The sequence below is a fragment of the Geotrypetes seraphini genome, chromosome 13, assembly GCF_902459505.1.
Source record: "Geotrypetes seraphini chromosome 13, aGeoSer1.1, whole genome shotgun sequence".
Taxonomy (NCBI): Eukaryota; Metazoa; Chordata; class Amphibia; order Gymnophiona; family Dermophiidae; genus Geotrypetes; species Geotrypetes seraphini.
The window spans coordinates 55,752,052-55,769,773 of NC_047096.1; the positions used below are offsets into that span (position 1 = coordinate 55,752,052).

Consider the following 17,722-nt stretch of genomic DNA (forward strand, 5'->3'; position numbering starts at 1 on the left):
GCTAAAAAAAAAAAAGTAGAAAGCTTTGTTGCTGCTTTCCTTGAGAGAAACTGGATGCACTCGTAAGAGGGACTTGTAATTTTCTTTGGGTCTGTGCTATTTCTGGACCGAGCAGTCAGGTGACCACAGCAACGAGGAAACGTTTGTTACATTGTGCCTGTGCTTTACAAACATCTACTGTTCTTTTTTAGCCTCTCGACACAGCCCTAGAGAGAGAAACATGGCCGTGTATAAGCGAAATATACATTTTTTTAACTAACTATGGCTGTTTGCCATAAACATTACAATCTGGGTTTTTAGTCACTAGGGATTTGTTATTTCACTACAGAACACTAAAATGTCAGAAAACCGTCCTAAAAGTGGTGCATGAGGAGGAATCAGTTGGCAGCTTTCCCTGTTCAGGCAGATAGACAGGGGCAACCCGGTTGGCATTGTATATCTGGATTTTCAGAAGTTCGACAAGGTTCCACATGAACGACTACTTCAGAAAATTGTGAGCCATGGAATCGAGGGTGAAATACTCATGTGGATTAAAAACTGGCTGGAGCATAGGAAACAGAGAGTGGGGGTAAATGGACAATACTCAGACTGGAAGAGTGTCACCAGCAGGGTGCCGCAGGGCTCGGTGCTTGGACCTGTGCTCTTCAACATCTTTATAAACGATCTGGACATTGGTAACACGAGTGAGGTGATTAAATTTGCAGACAATATGAAGTTATTCAGAGTACTGAAGACACAGGGGGATTGTAAGATCTGCAACGCGACATAATCAAGCTCGAGAAATGGGCCGGGACATGGCAAATGAGATTCAACGTGGATGCATGAATACAGGATGTCCAGGGCGGTACTTGGAGAGACCTTCCAGGAAACAGACTAGGGAGTTTTGATCGACAAGTCGATGAAGCCGTCCACGCAATGCGCAGCGGTGGCAAAAAGGGCGAACATAATGCTAGGAACGATAAAGAAGGGGATCAGGAACTAGAGAATGACATGGGGACCGTTTACTGCGATAAACCGTGGGTCACTGCAGTAAATCTGCAGGAATGGAGATATTTGCAACTGGTTTACCGCAGGAATAGGGACAAGACCTTTCAGTGCCCTGCGGCAATGGGGACAAGACCTTTTACCGCTCCATGGGAGCAGTAAAAAGTCTTACTCCTGTGGTAAAAAAAAATTGCGCCCGTGTCAGACTCTGCATCTTCTCCCCAGCTCCTCTTGTGCCTATTTTACGTTCAGGAGCCAGCCATACCACGATGAAGACAGAAGGAACCTAAAACCAAAGCCTGAGACCAATGTGATTTGAAGAATTAAATTACCAGACAACAAAAAGATAAAAAATAAAATTATTTTATATTTTGTGATTAGAATATTTCAGATTTGAAATGTGTATCCTGCTAGAGCTGGTATTAGACATAACTGGGACCGGCTGTGCTTCTTTAGCTTCCAGCTGACTTAGGGCTCTCTCTCTGACCAGGGGGCAGTTGCCCTAGTTGCACTCCCCTAACATTATTCTTGCCATGTGTGACTAAAGTATTCTGTTAGCTTGATTTTTCTATGTAGCATTCTGTAGTAATTTGGTTTGTTCAGTTTTCACAATAGTGAAGGGGATATTTGTGAAAGGGAGGGGAGATGGGTTTTGTTGAACCTTGCTCTGTTTTATTTGTGTTTATAAAATGACAATTGTCAGAGGAGAAGTTTCCGCCCACACACACGCAACTGCAGGGCGGCACAGGCAGCATCAGTTTCTTTTCTAAAGCGCCGCGAAGGTAAGGAGGAGAGAGATATATTTGGCCGGAGGGAGGGAAGGGGCCATGCTCGCGATCGGTGACCGTGCACCTTCCCTCCCTTAAGTTTCTTTACACCGCAAAGGTAAGGGGGAGGGAGGGAGATTCTCGGGCCGCTGAAGGGTGGTGAGGTGGCGAGAGGGAAGTGTGGATGCTGCGGGGACGAGGCGGTGAAGAGGACAGGGATGGGGCGGTGAAGGGGAAGGCAGTCCGGTGACTGGGACAAATTTTTTTCCCCATGTCATTCTCTATCACGAACAGATCAGAGAAGGTTATCATGCCGCTGTACCAGGCCATGGTGCGCCCTCAACTGGATACTGCATGAAGAAGAGCAACTAAAATAGTTAAGGGGCTATAGGAGTTGCCGTACAGTGAGAGATTGGAGAAACTGGGCCTCTTCTCCCTTGAAAAGAGGAGACTGAGGTGACATGATCGAAACATTCAAAATACTGAAGGGAATAGACTTAGTAGATAAAGACAGGTTGTTCACCCTCAAGGACACTCTCTAAAGTTGAAAGGGGATAGATTCTGTACAAACATAAGAGAGTGGTAGAAAACTGGAACGCTCTTCCGGAGTCTGTTATAGGGGAAAACACCCTCCAGGAATTCAAGACAAAGTTGGACAAGTTCCTGCTAAACTGGAACGTACGCAGGTGAGGCTGGACTCATTTAGAGCACTGGTCTTTGACCTGGGGGCCGCCATGTGAGCAGACTGCTGGGTACGATGGATCACTGGTCTGACCCAGCAGCGGCAATTCTTATGTTCTTAATTCAGAGATGATTCTTTTAACAGAAAATTGAAACAGTTTTGCTCTGGAAGGAGTTTCTATGCAAAAGATAGCCCCACCAGGTGGCTCTAGGTCTTGTCGGGGACACACTCAATATCTACTGGTCTTGTCCCACTGAAAGTAAGATTCTAATTTCCCCCAGAAGAACAGGACAATATCAGTATAAAAACCAGGACAGGCTTTAGCCTTTCATTAATGACCTGCAACTTTAAGTCTTCTTCATTTAACAGGAAAACCATTACCTAGACCCCCCCCCCAAAAAAAAAAAATCCTAATCTGTCCCATTTCAATGTATCTCAATGAGATGCAGATTCCCAAGTAGTTTCAAATCTGCCATAAACAGCTTTTCCGTTGAGAAAATAGAGTTACCAGTGAACATGTTTTTCTTTAAGACATTCTTTTCAATTGTTCTTGGGGATTTAGGACTGGTAAGCAGCATTACAAAGTTGAAGGGCCTTCTTTAGCCAAGAGTCAAAGATGTAAAGGCCCAAGTTAAAAAAAAAAAAACAAACGTTGAAAAATTGTAATTTTCCCATTTCTGAAAAGGAATTAACATATTTCTCAATTTTTCTGAGTCTTCACATCTTTAAACCAACCATTATGTAAATTTCCCCATCATGGTTCAACCAACCACGATGTCCCTGTAATTAGAATATGGGATAGCCAATTTAGCCTTGAACCTTGCTACTGAGACTTAATATGCTTGTGATATTACTGACGTCACCAAGTTGTTTAACAGAGGCCATGAAATGGCTTCTGAACAACAGTAATACACTTTTGTCCACTTCTGAAGTCAGCTAGGCTGCCAATAGTGACAAAAAGGTGACTTTGCATGCTTGTGCCAATCCACAGACATCTGGTCTACTCTTCTACCCTCCTACCCAGCCAGCTGATTAGCCATTCCCCTTAACTGTATCCATGACATCTTGTTTGTTTGTCTGTCCTGCCTGTTTAGATTGTAAGCTCTTTCGAGCAGGGCCTGTTGTCTCACTCTTTGTGACTTGTTTTCTTATCCTTTGTGACTCTGCACAATGCTGCTTATGTCTAGAAATAATTAATAGTAGTAGCTGCTCCACTGCTTCCAGTATTTTTCTGCTCTCTGTCTGCTTATGAATGAAGTTCGTGCAGAGATAGAAAAATAGTCATTAAATTGAACATAACACCTGTAGGGACAAGGAAACCTGTCCAAATCTGAGGGAACAGAGAACATTATCTCAATGTAGATAAGCCATCAGGAACACTTTTAGAGAACCTAAGAATTACCATAGTGGATCAGACCAAAGTACTATCTAGCCTAGCATCCTATCTCCAACAGAGGCCAATCCAAGTCAAGTACCTGACAAGATCTCAAACAATAGCAAAATTTCATGCTGCTTACCCCCAGGTCTACCTTAACACTTTATGGATCCTTCAAGCCATGGTCACTGCATCTTAGGTTAACACATAAATTGTATCCTTAGCCATTTCAAGTACTGTTAAATGTCAGCTTACCATATAGAACTCAACATCAAACATGGTAGATCCAAAACCAGGCCATTCCTTCACGATTGACAAATAGGCCATTACAGCCTCATTTCTGTCCATCCCTTGCATTAGCTTCCACTTGTCTATGATGGCTGCCATCATGCTGGCCCCTTCTTCCTTCATGCGGCCTTTGAACTTCTGGTCCTCTACCGCCTTCTGTTTGAGCAGGGAGTGGTTCCAGAGGCCATTGGGCAGTGTTCCAGAAAGCAATCCTTTATGAAACCTCATAGGACAGTTTTTGGATGAGATGGGAGGTTTGCTGGACGCCAGAACTCGCGCCTGAAGGATGTGCAAGGGAAAGAGCTCCTCCAGTTTGGGGAAGGGGGCATGTGTAGAAAAGTCACTGTTCAAGAACTGCAGCCGCAAGGCAGCTAAGGATTGCAAAGTATCTTCAGTCATTGGAAGGTAACCTCGTATAACCATTTCGTGAGCCTGAAAAAGAAAAGCATGCAGGTGTAGCAGGAGCCAGTGTCACCTATACTTCACTGTTAACAGAACTATCAGAGCCAGTTTCATTTTCTACAAATTCCCCTAATAATGCTCTGGGGTCTTCTGTATGACACAGTTGCATGTACCAATCAGACCAACAAAATCCCGAAGAATGAGTTCCTGAAATTGGTTTGCAAAGTCAATGAGAACAGACTATTCAGAACCATACACTAAAATGGCCAACTCCTGCTGTGCAAAAGGCTAGGAGCATCCATTTAACATATGCATTCTAGGCAAAAATATGCAACTTGATTCATTAGAAGAGGCACTTGGGCCTTAAAATGGCCCCAAGACTTCAAGAATCCCACCATAAAATGAACCCAGGAAGAGGATGAACTCAGGAAGAGCAGAGTGCTGGATGAAAACACCAAAACTAGTAAAAAGGATTTCTCATTCTTCTGGTAGGTGCAGGAACATCCTGAACTGGAATCCCACCCCCCTCCCCTACCCACTCTACCCACAGCCACCACAGGAGATAAAATGGAGTGAAATTTATGTTCCTCGTCTTCCTTGCAACACTTACATTGACCTCAGGTAGGTGAATGTGATTTTTCTGGGCTTCAGAAACAAGATCAAAGAAAGGCCACGGTAATACATAACTGCACTATATTTCCTGGCAAAGCCACTGAGCAGAGAATTGATAGCAAGAGGCCCACATTTTGTGCAAGACAAAAAGATGTTGGCACTCTTCCCCCCCCTAAGAGTGGCTGGTGAAGGGTGATCTTCAAGTTTGGGTGCTGCTTCAGACACTCCCCCCTATTTTGACTACTTTGGGTTTACAATTTGAACTTTAAGTGCTGTATAAGCTGCTTTGAAATTTGCCACGATTGAATGTAAGAAGTGGATTTTCAGGAAAAGGCAGCTAAGTGCTCGGTTGCTCTGTATGAAACAAGTTTTGCATTTACAGAGTTTTTGCAGACTTAAAAGTACAACTAATGATTGAGAAGCTCTTGGCCTGAGGTCTTTTCTCCCCATATTAAAAAATGATTTTTATATTGAAAGTCAGTGGGTGTTTTTTAGCTTCTGGCATTTTCTCTTACAAGGAAGAAATTTAGACCTATGGTAAGATAGGATGTCCCAATACAAGCCTTGTGAAAAAGCATAGGTGTCAGAGCTCTATGTTCCTTTGATTTTTTTTCTTTTTTTAATTTTGGCTCCAAGTGTTAGAGCTTATCATGAGTTTTATTACAGCAAAACATTTTTTGGTTTTGAAGAGGTGTAACATGTTTTGCTGCTGTATTTGCAGATGGTGTCTGCTCTAAAGTTCCCCCTTTCGGTGCACAGCATACATTTAATGCAAAACGTGCTGTTCTGACAGAAAACCCAAAACACTGAGACTCGGCCTCTGCAGCGACCTGCTCCGAGAGCACAGCTGGGGCAGAAGACAAGAGATCTTTGTCCAGCTGCCAGTGACTCACACCACTGACTCTTATGGAGAAAGAAAAGCCAAGAGACAAAAATGACCCAGACAAGGAAAACCTGAATGGCCCTGCTACAGGATTTCTGATCTCTGGGGTCTATCATTTAGAATTTTAGGGTTTGGGGTTTTTTTTAAGGTACTCCCCAAGGGTAAGAAAATAAGGGTTTATGAAAAAACGTCTTGTGGCTTTTTAGGTGAATTCCATTCAATGACCCAAAACACAACTTTCATGTTGTTTTAGCCTGAGCCTCCTCCTCCCATTTTCACCTCCACCATCAGCCCTTTCTCCCAGACCCAGTGGCAGTGAGTGATGCCTTTGCTCCCACGGCTCTCTTCATCTTTACCGGCTTTGCTTTTGGAACTAGAGATGGTTTAAAATGTGAGAGCAGGCACTTCTTGTGATAAACAAAAGTACTTGTTTTTTGCATTTGAAATTCTCTTTTGTGCCCATGGCAGAGCTGGTGAAAGAAGCAGAGACTTGCGGGAGCACAAGCTCCCACTGCTTTAGAAGGGCAGTGCTGCAGCACACACTCTGATTATGTCTTCCAACCGTGACACCGGCTGCCATGTGACAAAGCACCCAAGGGCAGGTGATTTTTCAGGGCTTTTCAGTGTAATGAAAACCCAAAGACACCCCCCCCCCCAATTATAATCAGTTTATTGGTTTACCTGGGCTGAGAAAGATTGGCAATGCATGTAGATCATAGGCATCGGAACAGGAGAGGACACAGGGGCCATGGCCTCCCCCAAAATTTTTGGTTGATTTTTTGTTTTGGCCCTCCCACCTACCCTTCTTCCGGTTGTGTTGCTTAAATCTTCAGGCAGCCACCACATAGCAGGTCTTCCCTGGAACCCTTCATTTTACTTCTGGGGACAGGCCTGCTCGTGGATGCTGCGTGGCGGTTGCTGAAAATTTAACTAAAGCACCAGGAGGAGGTGGGTGGGGGACTCGGGAGCTATTTAGAGGTCATGTGCCAGGGCAGAGCTCCTGGAGACCCCCCCCCCCAAACAAAGCAGCATTCCGCTGCCTATGATGTAGATAATTACTGCCAGGAAAAGTGAAGAAGATTATTTTCTGTAAATAAAATATTGCTCTTTGCTTACTCCACCACATATCTGAAGAATCAAATTGTCAATTCTAGGTCAGGCTGTTTTTCAGGGAAAGCACTATGTAAGGGCAATGTAGCTCAACTTGAAACCTACACCTTGCCCTTCCCCAGCACTCCCAGTCCTAGGAGTGAAGGGCCATCTCCAGCCATCAAGGCAGATCCCTCTGTTATTCCACCATGTAATACCATTCATACTTTGAACACGCCACACAGAATACTTTACTCAAAAGCACCGAAGCACAGTTCAGGACCCTACTCACCTGCTCATAAAGAAAAGTGAATTCTATGCTGTCTTTGGGCACCTCTTCTGTATCCAAGAAGCAATAAAGTTTAAAGCAGAGCCTCCAAGGAGAGTCACAACCTCTCCCAGCACCTGACAGACTGGAAAAGAAAGGAAAAAAAAAAACACACTACTAAATATCAACTAAGAATGTACAAATTAGAAAAGGGGAATAAAGCTCCTGTACTGACCTCACCTCCAATAGTGAATCTTTGGCTGTGGGCATGCCACACCAACACTTAGAGTGGAATTTCCAATTTTTAAGAACTTGGCCTTCAAGCATCTTTTCTACATTGATTCTTACTCCAGTGCTTGAGAAATGTTATTCTTAACTATTCTTTCTAGGCCATTCTAAAAGGGTGCCAGTTCCTATCGTAATTAAGAATACAAGAACTGCCAAGTTGGGTCAGACCAAAGCCCGGTATCCTGTTTCCAACAGTGGCCACTTGAGGTCACAAGTATCTGGCAGGATCCCAAAAGTAGCAAGGTTCCATCCTGCTTACTCCCAGGAATAATCAATGGCTTTTCCCAGGTCTACCTTAATAGTAGAGGCTCATCCCCAATCACTCCTGCCTATGCCAGCTTCTGTGTCAAAATGGCTGCTGGGAATTCCAGCATCAATCTTGTCCGAATGGGGATTACTCCTGCCCTGGCTAACCACTACACCACCACCAAAATTGGAGGCCTTAGAAACGGGGAGTGGGGCTTGTTTGCAATCAGGATACATGCCATGCTCTGTTCCATGCATACTAGAACTGTGCTATGCTATCTGGAGTGGAGCCAGTTTCAGCTAATTTTAGCCTCAGATTCAGTTTCAGCCGGGAAAAAAAAAAAAATTGGTTTCGGCTGGCCTGTACTTAATGAGCTGCAGACTTTTCTTCCAGGAATTTGTCCAAACATTTTTTAAACCCAGCTATGCTGTTTTTACCACATCATCTTGAAACAAGTGCCAGAGGTTAACTATGTATTGAGTGAAAAGCAGAAATTAGGTTCTTACCTGCTAATTTTCTTTCTGTTAGTTTGTAGACCGGTATAGTTCCTTATGGATGGGTATTATACCTCACTGCTACCAGCAGGTGGAGACTGAGATCAAGCTCGTATATTAGCATAGCATCCCCTCTACTAATCCAGTCTGCCGAATAGCCAAGCAGAACCTAGGAAAATTCTTAACTGAAAACAGTATAACACACTCCGAACAGGCGTGGAGAAAACCAACATATACTTATAAACCCACTGCTGGAACATGTGTAGAACATAAACCTGGCACTGGTAAAGGAACCAATTAAGCTACTTTAAATGCTTTTAACCTAGAGTAGTGCTCAGACTCCAAAGATGGATTGTAAGAACTCAATATGGGGACAAGCCCCTGTAGAGATTCTTATGGTATCTATCATTGCACCATTTTGTGGTTAAAGGTAGTTTAAAGTATTGTTAAAGCCTTGTTCATGATTGAATTAGTCCATAAAGAAGCGTAATGTCCAATAGTAAATAAACTTCAAATTGATAATCTCAAAAATAGACTTAGCTTGAAAAATATCAACAGCAAGTGTTCAGCTGGGACCCAGCTGAACACTTGCTGTTGATATTTTTCAAGCTAAGTCTATTTTTGAGATTATCAATTTGAAGTTTATTTACTATTGGACATTACGCTTCTTTATGGACTAATTCAATCATGAACAAGGCTTTAACAATACTTTAAACTACCTTTAACCACAAAATGGTGCAATGATAGATACCATAAGAATCTCTACAGGGGCTTGTCCCCATATTGAGTTCTTACAATCCATCTTTGGAGTCTGAGCACTACTCTAGGTTAAAAGCATTTAAAGTAGCTTAATTGGTTCCTTTACCAGTGTCAGGATATCATTGACCTTTAGGAACTTCCTTCTTATATCTCCCCAGTCGTTTATATTGTGAACATAAACCTGGAACAGAAATCATCCCCACAGCTCACCAGCTGAGCCATAGCCGCTGTTCTTACTTCTCCCCGGCCCTAGAAAAATACTAGAACCCGCAGAAAAATTCAAGATCTGCACGCGAGCAAAAACCCACAATCACCGCACAAAAACAGATAGGGTGGGGAACTATACCGGTCTACAGACTAACAGAAAGAAAATTAGCAGGTAACAACCTAATTTCTCTTTTTGTATCACTTGATATAGTTCCTTACCGATGGAACATACCAAAGCAGTACCCATCAAGGGAGGGACCCCCGAAGGGCTGACACCAGAACACGTTCACCGAACACCACATCCCGACGCACTTGAACATCCACAAGGTAGTGTCTTACAAAGGAATGCAGAGAAGACCAAGAAGCTGGCAGCTTTGCAAATATCCACTGGAGGTGCTAGATAAGACTCAGCCCAAGAAGCTGCCTGACCCCTAGTGGAATGAGCCTTGAGAAATTCTGCAACAGGCTTCTTCTTCAGAAAATAAGCAGAAGCAATAGTCTCCTTGATCCATTGCATAATAGTAGCCTTAGAAGCACCATCCCCCTTACGAGGATCCGCTAGAAGGACAAAGAGATGATCTGATTTCCTGATCTCCTGGGTCCTCTGTACATAAGAGCGAAGGACCCGACAGGCATCCAACTTGCATAGCCGACTTTGCTCAGAAGAGCCCTCCCGACTACCCAACACCAAGAGGACCACAGATTGATTGACATGAAAAGGAGAAACTATTTTTGGCAGAAAAGAAGGAACAAGCCTCAAGACAACTTGCTCCCTAGAAAACTCCAAGAAGGGAGCCCTACAAGAGAAAGCCTGCAGCTCAGAGACATGTCTAGCTGAAGTAATGGCCACCAAGAAGACCGCTTTAAGAGTAAGGTCCTTCATAGAGCAGTCACCCAACGGTTCAAAAGGAGGGCGCACTAGAATTGACAGAACCCACGATGGAACAGAGGGCCACATGGAAGGCCTTAGCAACTGGGCCGCTCACAAGAAGCAAAGCACATCAGGAATGGCAGTCAAACGCTGACCTTTCACTAACCCCTGAAAGGCTGACAAGGCCACAAGCTGAACCCGAAGAGAAGTCCAAACCAGTCCCCTATCCAGGCCATCCTACAAGAACTCTAAGATGTTAGACAGGGAAGCGCGAAAAGAGACCACTCCACGTGCAGGACACCACTCCTCAAATAGACGCCAAACCCTCACATAAGCTCGCGAGGAGGAAAGCCTCCGGGACCTTAAGAGAGTTGAGATCACTTTATCTGAATACCCCTTCTTACCTAGGCGACCCCATTCAAGAGCCAAGCCGTAAGGCAGAAGGGACCCAGATCAAACATTGGAATGGAGTTAGAAGGTAGTCCAAGAGAGGAAGAGGATCCGCCACAAGATGCCTCACCAGATCCGCGTACCACGGTCGTCGAGGCCAATCCGGAGCCACCAGAACCACGAGGCCTGGATGGAGAATTATGCGGAGAAGAACTGCCCACTAATGGCCACGGAGGGAACACATATAATAGCCCCTCCATTGGCCATGGTTGAACCAAACCATCCAGGCCCTCGGCCTGACCGTCCCTGCGATGACTGAAGAAGCGGGGTGTTTTGGCGTTGATACTTGTAGCCATCAAGTCCATGAGGGGCTGACCCCAAGACTGCACTATCAACTGAAAAGCCACCGGGCTTAAACACCACTCTCCTAGATCTAGCACGTGATGACTTAGGAAGTCCGCCTGAACATTCTCCACTCCGACAATGTGAGATGCTGTTATTTCTTGAAGGTGCGACTCCACCCAGACCATAAGCAGCGCCACCTCAAGCCAACGGCTGAGGCCTATCCTCAGGCAAATGAGGCACTTTGGAATCAGTGAGAGTCTGAACCAACCTGACTAGGTCCTCACCAAACAAGAAAGACCCCTTAAAAGGGAACTTTGTCAACTTAGCTTTGGACGCCGAAACCGCCAACCAAGTGCAAAGCCACAAGGTATGGTGTGCTGCCACTCCAAGAGCCAAAGACTTGGCAGAAGCTCGCAAGAGGTCATACATGGCATCCGAGAGATAAGAAACACCCAATTCAGTTTTGGCCACTTCTTGCTAGCAAGTTCCAATTCACCTCTTTACTGTCAAGAACATGCTGGGCCCATCGAAAACGCGCCCGAGCCACTAGCCCACCACACATCTCCGCCTGGACCAACAAAGCCATCACATCAAAAGTCTGTTTAAGGAGGGACTCGAACTTACTTTCCTCCAGGTCCTTCAAGACCGCACTGCCCTCAACAGACACAGTATGCCTCTTAGAAATGGCCAAGACCACCGCGTCCACCAAGGGTGACTTCAAAGTGTCCCTATCCCCCTCAGGAATGGGATACAGGCGGGCCATGGAGCGCATAAACTGAAAAGGGGCTTCCGGCACCTGCCACTGAGTGAGCATAACATCCTGAATATCCTGATGCATAGGAAGAGAGCAGGAAGCAGAGCGAATCCCCTTAAGCAAAGGGTCCGCCGTACACGGGGGCTCTTACACGTGGTCCTCAAAGTGCAAAACCAAGGAGACCTGCATAATTAACTCATGAAGCTCTTCCTGCTGAAAAATGCGCACCACAGACGCATCTTTGCCAGCTTGGGGGTGCTCGAACCCCTCGCTGGTGGAATCCGACCCCCCAAGAGGATCCTGGAATTCTCCCCAGGGTCCAGGTCCTCCTCAATCACATCCTGCTCCTCTGGGGAAAAAATCCTTATCCCAAGGGCATTGGGATGAGAGGAGAATAGGGGGGCAAAATCGCCACTGTGTGGGGCTGTGCCAGGGAAGACGTCAAGAGAAAAAAAATCCTCCTCGAGACCCGCGGAGTGGACAAGGAACCTCCTGCCACCAGCACATAAGCTTTACAAAGTGCTATTAAAAAGTCAGGGGGAAAAAACCCTGGCAGCCCCAAGGGACTCCCTGCCACAACAGGGGACCCTGCCATAGCTTGCCCCTGTATTTCCAGAACAGGAGGAAGGTCACCTGAGGTCACTGAGATGAAGGAGGAGGTTCCCGCCGAAATTGGACCTGAAACCGCCAAAATCAGACCTCCTGTGGCCTGCCATGTCTGAAAAGCCTAGGACTTTCCTAACGCTGAGGCCGAGGAACTGACCGACGTGAAAAAGGAATCCCCAGCCGTTCTGGCAGTAAGGGAATCCTTTTCTCCCTGACCATCGGCGGCTGGGGAACCCTTTGCGTGGGCGTCAGGGGAAGCCCGGACTTCCCTGCGATCCGAATCCAACTCGTGATGTACTTTCAGCAGGGTGTCCTGGCCGCCGGCATCTGCTGCCGACGAGGCTTCCCCACTGCTCCGGCCTGCACAACGCTTGCACAGGCCGGCCGCGAGTACCTCTTATCTGGAGCACAATGAGCACTTTTTCCCTTTAAAAGTGCTCATTGTGCTGAAAGCACACTAGCTGCAAAGAAAGTGCCGGTTAGATGAGAAATAACAGAAAAAAGGCAGTTATAAAGGGAAATGAGCCCTTTAGACCGACACACCTCAGGATATATATATCTTTTTACTTACAGAACAGACTCCACGGCTCTCAAGCTGGAAGGATGACCAACCAGGAGGCCAGGCTGCCTGCGCTGAGGCCCCTCTACAAAAATATGGGGAGGTTGAGAAAGGTGGGGGGAGGGACCCAGCACGAGACCCTCCAGGTTTAACACCCCCGAGTTCAGACGGATCCCCAAACAGGACCCACCCAAGCTCTATCCAGCACAAAAGGGGAATCAGGAGTCCAAACACAAAAGTCCAACAGGGCTAAGAGAGGAGCCAAAATTAGCTTACCACTCTATCGGAGACTGAGGAAGACTGGATTAGTAGAGGGGATGCTATGCTGATATACAAGTTTGAGCTCAGTGTCCACCTGCTGGTAGCAGTGAGGTATAATACCCATCCGTAAGGAACTATACCAGTCTATCAAGCGATACAGAAGATGTTTTCTCTATTTGCTTCACATATTTTTGTACTGTTTGGAAGAGTAAACTAATGGATTCACATTTACCAGTCCATCCACTCATCATTTCTCCCCCTCAGCCCTTTATAATAATAGTAATAATTTATTCTTATATACTGCCATAACAAGAGAGTTCTAGGCGGTTCACAACAACTGGGCAAGTACATAAAATACAGATGAAATACATTTTGGTTGACCTTCTTGGCACTTTTTCTGAGGTGGAGCAGCCAGTCTTGTACCAGGGAGTGATAGAGGCATTGTGATGCTCTGTTTTACTCTCTCATTCCTCATCCTGGAGTGCTATGGACACCTTATTGGGCAACATCAGTTTCACTATGAGTTCTAAGTCAGCACCTCCCAACGCATGCCCAGAGCCACCCTCTAAACAAATATGTACGAGATACTTGAAGACACACTAGACTAAGTTCACACAATTTTCATGCATGTAGAAAATTAAAGGAGGTAAATTTTAGAAAGGCAGGGTTTACATGCAGAAAAGGCAGCACCGGATACACATAAGTGGGTCAGATATTGAATCACAGGAGACAGCTTGGCTGCCTCCCATGGTCGGTGGCAATCCTGATATTCAGTGCCAGGGTTGTTGGCATTCAATATCTGGAGTAAAAATCAGCAGCTCACACCTAGCCAACCAAGGTAAAACAGCCAACGATAGAGCTGCCTTTTAGGTGGATCTATCTGACTGCGTGCTTTAGTCATCCAGCAGTGACTGGTGGTGTCACACAACATAGCTGGTCACCAGGGTAGCTAGCGAGCAAGATATTCACAGTATCAGGGATAGCCAGCCAAATGGGACTGGTTCCTGGCCAGCTAAATCATGCTGGCTTGGGTGTAGATTAAAAACTAAAGATAGATTACCCTCTACATTTGTAAAGTCCAAGTAAGTGCCTATTTTGGCATAGTGGTTAGAGCTACAGCCTCAGCACCCTATGTGGGTTCAAATCCCACACTGCTCCTTGTAACCCTGGGCAAGTCATTTAATCCCCCATTGCCCCAGGTACATTAGATATATTTTGAGCCCGCCAGGACAGACAGTGAAAAATGTTTGAAGTACCTGTATGTAAACCACCGAGTGTGGCTGTAAAACTACAAAACAAAAGGCAAATCAATGTAGACCAGCCATTCCTAACCCAATCCTCAGGGCACACCTAGTCCCACTGGGTTTTCAAGACATCCACAATGAATGTATGCAATGCAAATCTATCTCATGCATATTCATTGGGCATATCCCAAAAACCTTAAGGGGAGTAGGTGTGCCCCCAAGGACATAAGAATAGCCTTACTGGGTCAGACCAATGGTCCATCTAGCCCAGTCCATCTTCATGGTGGCCAATCCAGGTCACTGGGTTGGCAATGGCTGATATAGGCAAATATGTATTTGTGTGCTTCTCAGCTGCAACAATTCCAGGTTAAAATGCAACTGCAGATGGGCTTTTACAACAGCTCAGGACAGGTGCAAGTGAATGCAGCTAAAGTAAGCTATTTTAGTGGATATTTCATCATTTATACACATACTCTCTGCTCTGTCCCCAAAACACATGAAAAGTACACACCTTGACCCATGCGAAACCCATGTCATAATTTTATAAGAGCCACTTAAGTGCAAAATGCTCCTCCCTATACTTTGTAAATCCAGACAGATACATAAATATAGCTCCCTTTGGAGGAGGTGTAAATATATGCAAGTAAGCAACAATTTTAAAAAGGGAAACTTTGCTTAGACCTCCTCTTCTAAAGCAGCTGCTATTTACACATACACCAACCACATCCACTTGCATGGCCAGTTCTAAAGTTACTGTTTCCATGCAATCAGAAGTTAAACACAAACAAACAAAAAATCCACCTAGATATAAAGTGAGGTGATTAAATTTGCGGACGATACAAAATTATTCAGAGTAGTGAGGACACAGAAGGATTGTGAAGACCTTCTCTCACACCAAGCAACATCATGGGGTAAAGACCTAGAACAATTGCTTTAGCCCACTACTTATGGGGAATTTAGGAAACGTCTAAAAACACACTTGTTCCTAAAGCATCTAGACAACTGATCCTCTCTTCTCTCTCCCCTTATAGCAATTAACTTGTCCTTTTGATCACTCTCTCCTCAACAATGAATTTCCTGTCCTATTAATTCTCTTTCTTCCTCCCCTCTTAAAGTCAATTCAATTTGTTACCTTTGCTTAATCTTCTGTAAACCGCATAGAACTTCACAGTATTGCGGTATATAAGCTGTTATTATTACGAGACACACACACTCGAGGAATGGGCCACAAAATGGCAAATGAGGTTCAACTTGGATAAGTGCAAGGTGATGCATGTCGGTAACAAAAATCATATGCACGAATACAGGATATCTGGTGCTATACTCAGAGAGAGCCCCCAGGAAAGAGAATCAGACATACTTGTAGGCAAGTCAATTAAACAGTCTGTGCAATGTGCGGAGGCGGCGAAGAGGGCAAATAGAATGCTAGGATTGATTAAAAAAGGGATCACAAACAGATCAGAGAAGGTTATGCCGCTGTACCGGACCATGGTACGCCCCCACCTGGAATACTGCATCCAACACTGGTCACCATACTTGAAAAAGAACTTAGTACTATTCGAAAGGGTCCAGAGAAGAGCGACAAAAATGGTTAAGAAACTGGAGGAGTTGCCGTACAATGAGAGGCTAGAGAAACTGGGCCTCTTCTCCCTTGAAAAGAGGAGACAGAGGGGATATGATCGAAACATTCAAGATATTGAAGGGAATTGACTTAGTAGAAAAAGAGAGATTGTTCACCCTCTCCAAAGTGAAGAGAACGAGAGGGCACTCGCTAAAGTTAAAAGGGGAAAGATTCCGTACAAACGTAAGGAAGTTCTTCCTCACCCAGAAAGTGGTAGAAATCTGGAACGCTCTTCCAGAGGCTGCTATAGGGGAAAGCACCCTTCAGGGATGGACCAGAACATATGCAGGTAAGGCTAGACTCAAAATGGTCTTTGACCTAAGGGCTGCCGCGTGAGCAGACTGCTGGGCACGATGGACCACTGGTCTGATCCAGCAGCAGCAAATCTTATGTTCTTATCAACTTGTTCATTTCTTGCTGCTTCTTGGGAAAACTTTATTGATAGTCCGGTGTTTTCAAGTTAGTTGATACCCAAGTGAATGCTACACTCTCTTCTCTTCCTTTTCTCCTAGAAATTACTTTAGAGACTGGAAGAGAGAAATTTCACTCTTTCTGCTTCATCTGCAGTTGCCTTTTCAGCCTTCCCAAAATATATTTGATGAAAGAAAGTAAGTGCTGAAGGTCAGCCTCAGCTGTAATAAATACAAGCATTTGCTCCCTGGGAGAGAGGCATACAGTAGAGAATGACAAGGGGACAATTTTTTCCCCGTCCCAGCAAGTTTTTTTCCTGTCTTTGCCCCATTCCTGCAAACTCCATCCTCATCTGCACAAGCATCAAACACTTTAAAATCATAAATGTTCGAGGCTTGTGTGATTAAGACAGAGCTTACAGGAATGGGGACAGGATGGGGAAATCGAGTTCCTGCGGGGATGGGGACAAATTTGTCACCGTGTCATTCTCTTGGGTACAGGTCCCTTTAAAACAGAAAGTAGCTTATAAAACAGAGAATGAGATGGAGCATTTACTTTTCAAACCTGGTGAGAATGTCTGCAACGATGGTGGTCTTGCCCACGGCTTGCTCTCGCTGGCTGGTCTGTTCATACAGAGCAAAAACATTACGGCTGAGACCCAGGCCAAGCTTATCAATCATCATCTTCACCACCTAAGCAGTAAGACATGACAGCTGGTTAAAAGGGAGTGTAATGTGACCACATGCAGGCTTTGCTTGCCCAATGTCTTTGCCTCACATTCAACGGACGGGACATTCACCTCGTCGGCAGTGGTGTGTGAATTGATGGAAATCTGACAGAAACCAGCTCCTGGGTAGTGGATCGTGCACAGCATCTCTTGCCGATGGATCAACACCAGGATTTCCTCCCAAGACGGTACGCACTCCCGCAGTGTGGTCTTCTCCAGCGACTGGGAGATAAACACCGAATACTTATCAATCTCAGTGTCTGGAAAACGAGCTTGGGACCTGGACAGGTGGAAGAGCAGAGTGAAAGAATCCTGTGAAAAAATGCAGAATAAAAAGCATCCGTAGATAATAGAGCAGCTAGACTGGCTGAAATGAATCTCAGCTTACACCTGGGTTGTTGGTGCTGAAGGTTGGCTTCCTACCTCCTATCCTAGGACCGTACACTTTATGAAAATAGGCAGCTGCCTTTAAACCCTTCAATCTGCTACATTTACAGATTTCTAAAAGTTAGCTTCATAACATGTAGAATCTGACCAGCCACAATTTAGCTGATGATAGTCAGTGTTTTTGTGTGTGCCATCAACTCT

At 45.1% G+C, this 17,722-nt stretch overlaps 1 protein-coding gene across 3 annotated transcripts in view; it reads right to left on the minus strand.

Annotated features, from left to right (window-relative positions):
* Nucleotides 1-17,722, minus strand: part of PLEKHH3 (pleckstrin homology, MyTH4 and FERM domain containing H3) — a 187,654-nt gene that overhangs the window by 16,346 nt on the left and 153,586 nt on the right. For 2 of the 3 annotated variants that reach the window (XM_033918207.1, XM_033918212.1), the window contains 4 exons: nt 17,207-17,414; nt 16,963-17,099; nt 7,375-7,495; nt 4,064-4,528 (listed from right to left, as the gene is read on the minus strand). In XM_033918207.1, the coding sequence (XP_033774098.1) occupies nt 4,064-4,528; nt 7,375-7,495; nt 16,963-17,099; nt 17,207-17,414 (931 nt within the window). The remainder of the gene's footprint in view (nt 1-4,063; nt 4,529-7,374; nt 7,496-16,962; nt 17,100-17,206; nt 17,415-17,722) is intronic. The other variant, XM_033918211.1, reaches the window with a different exon arrangement.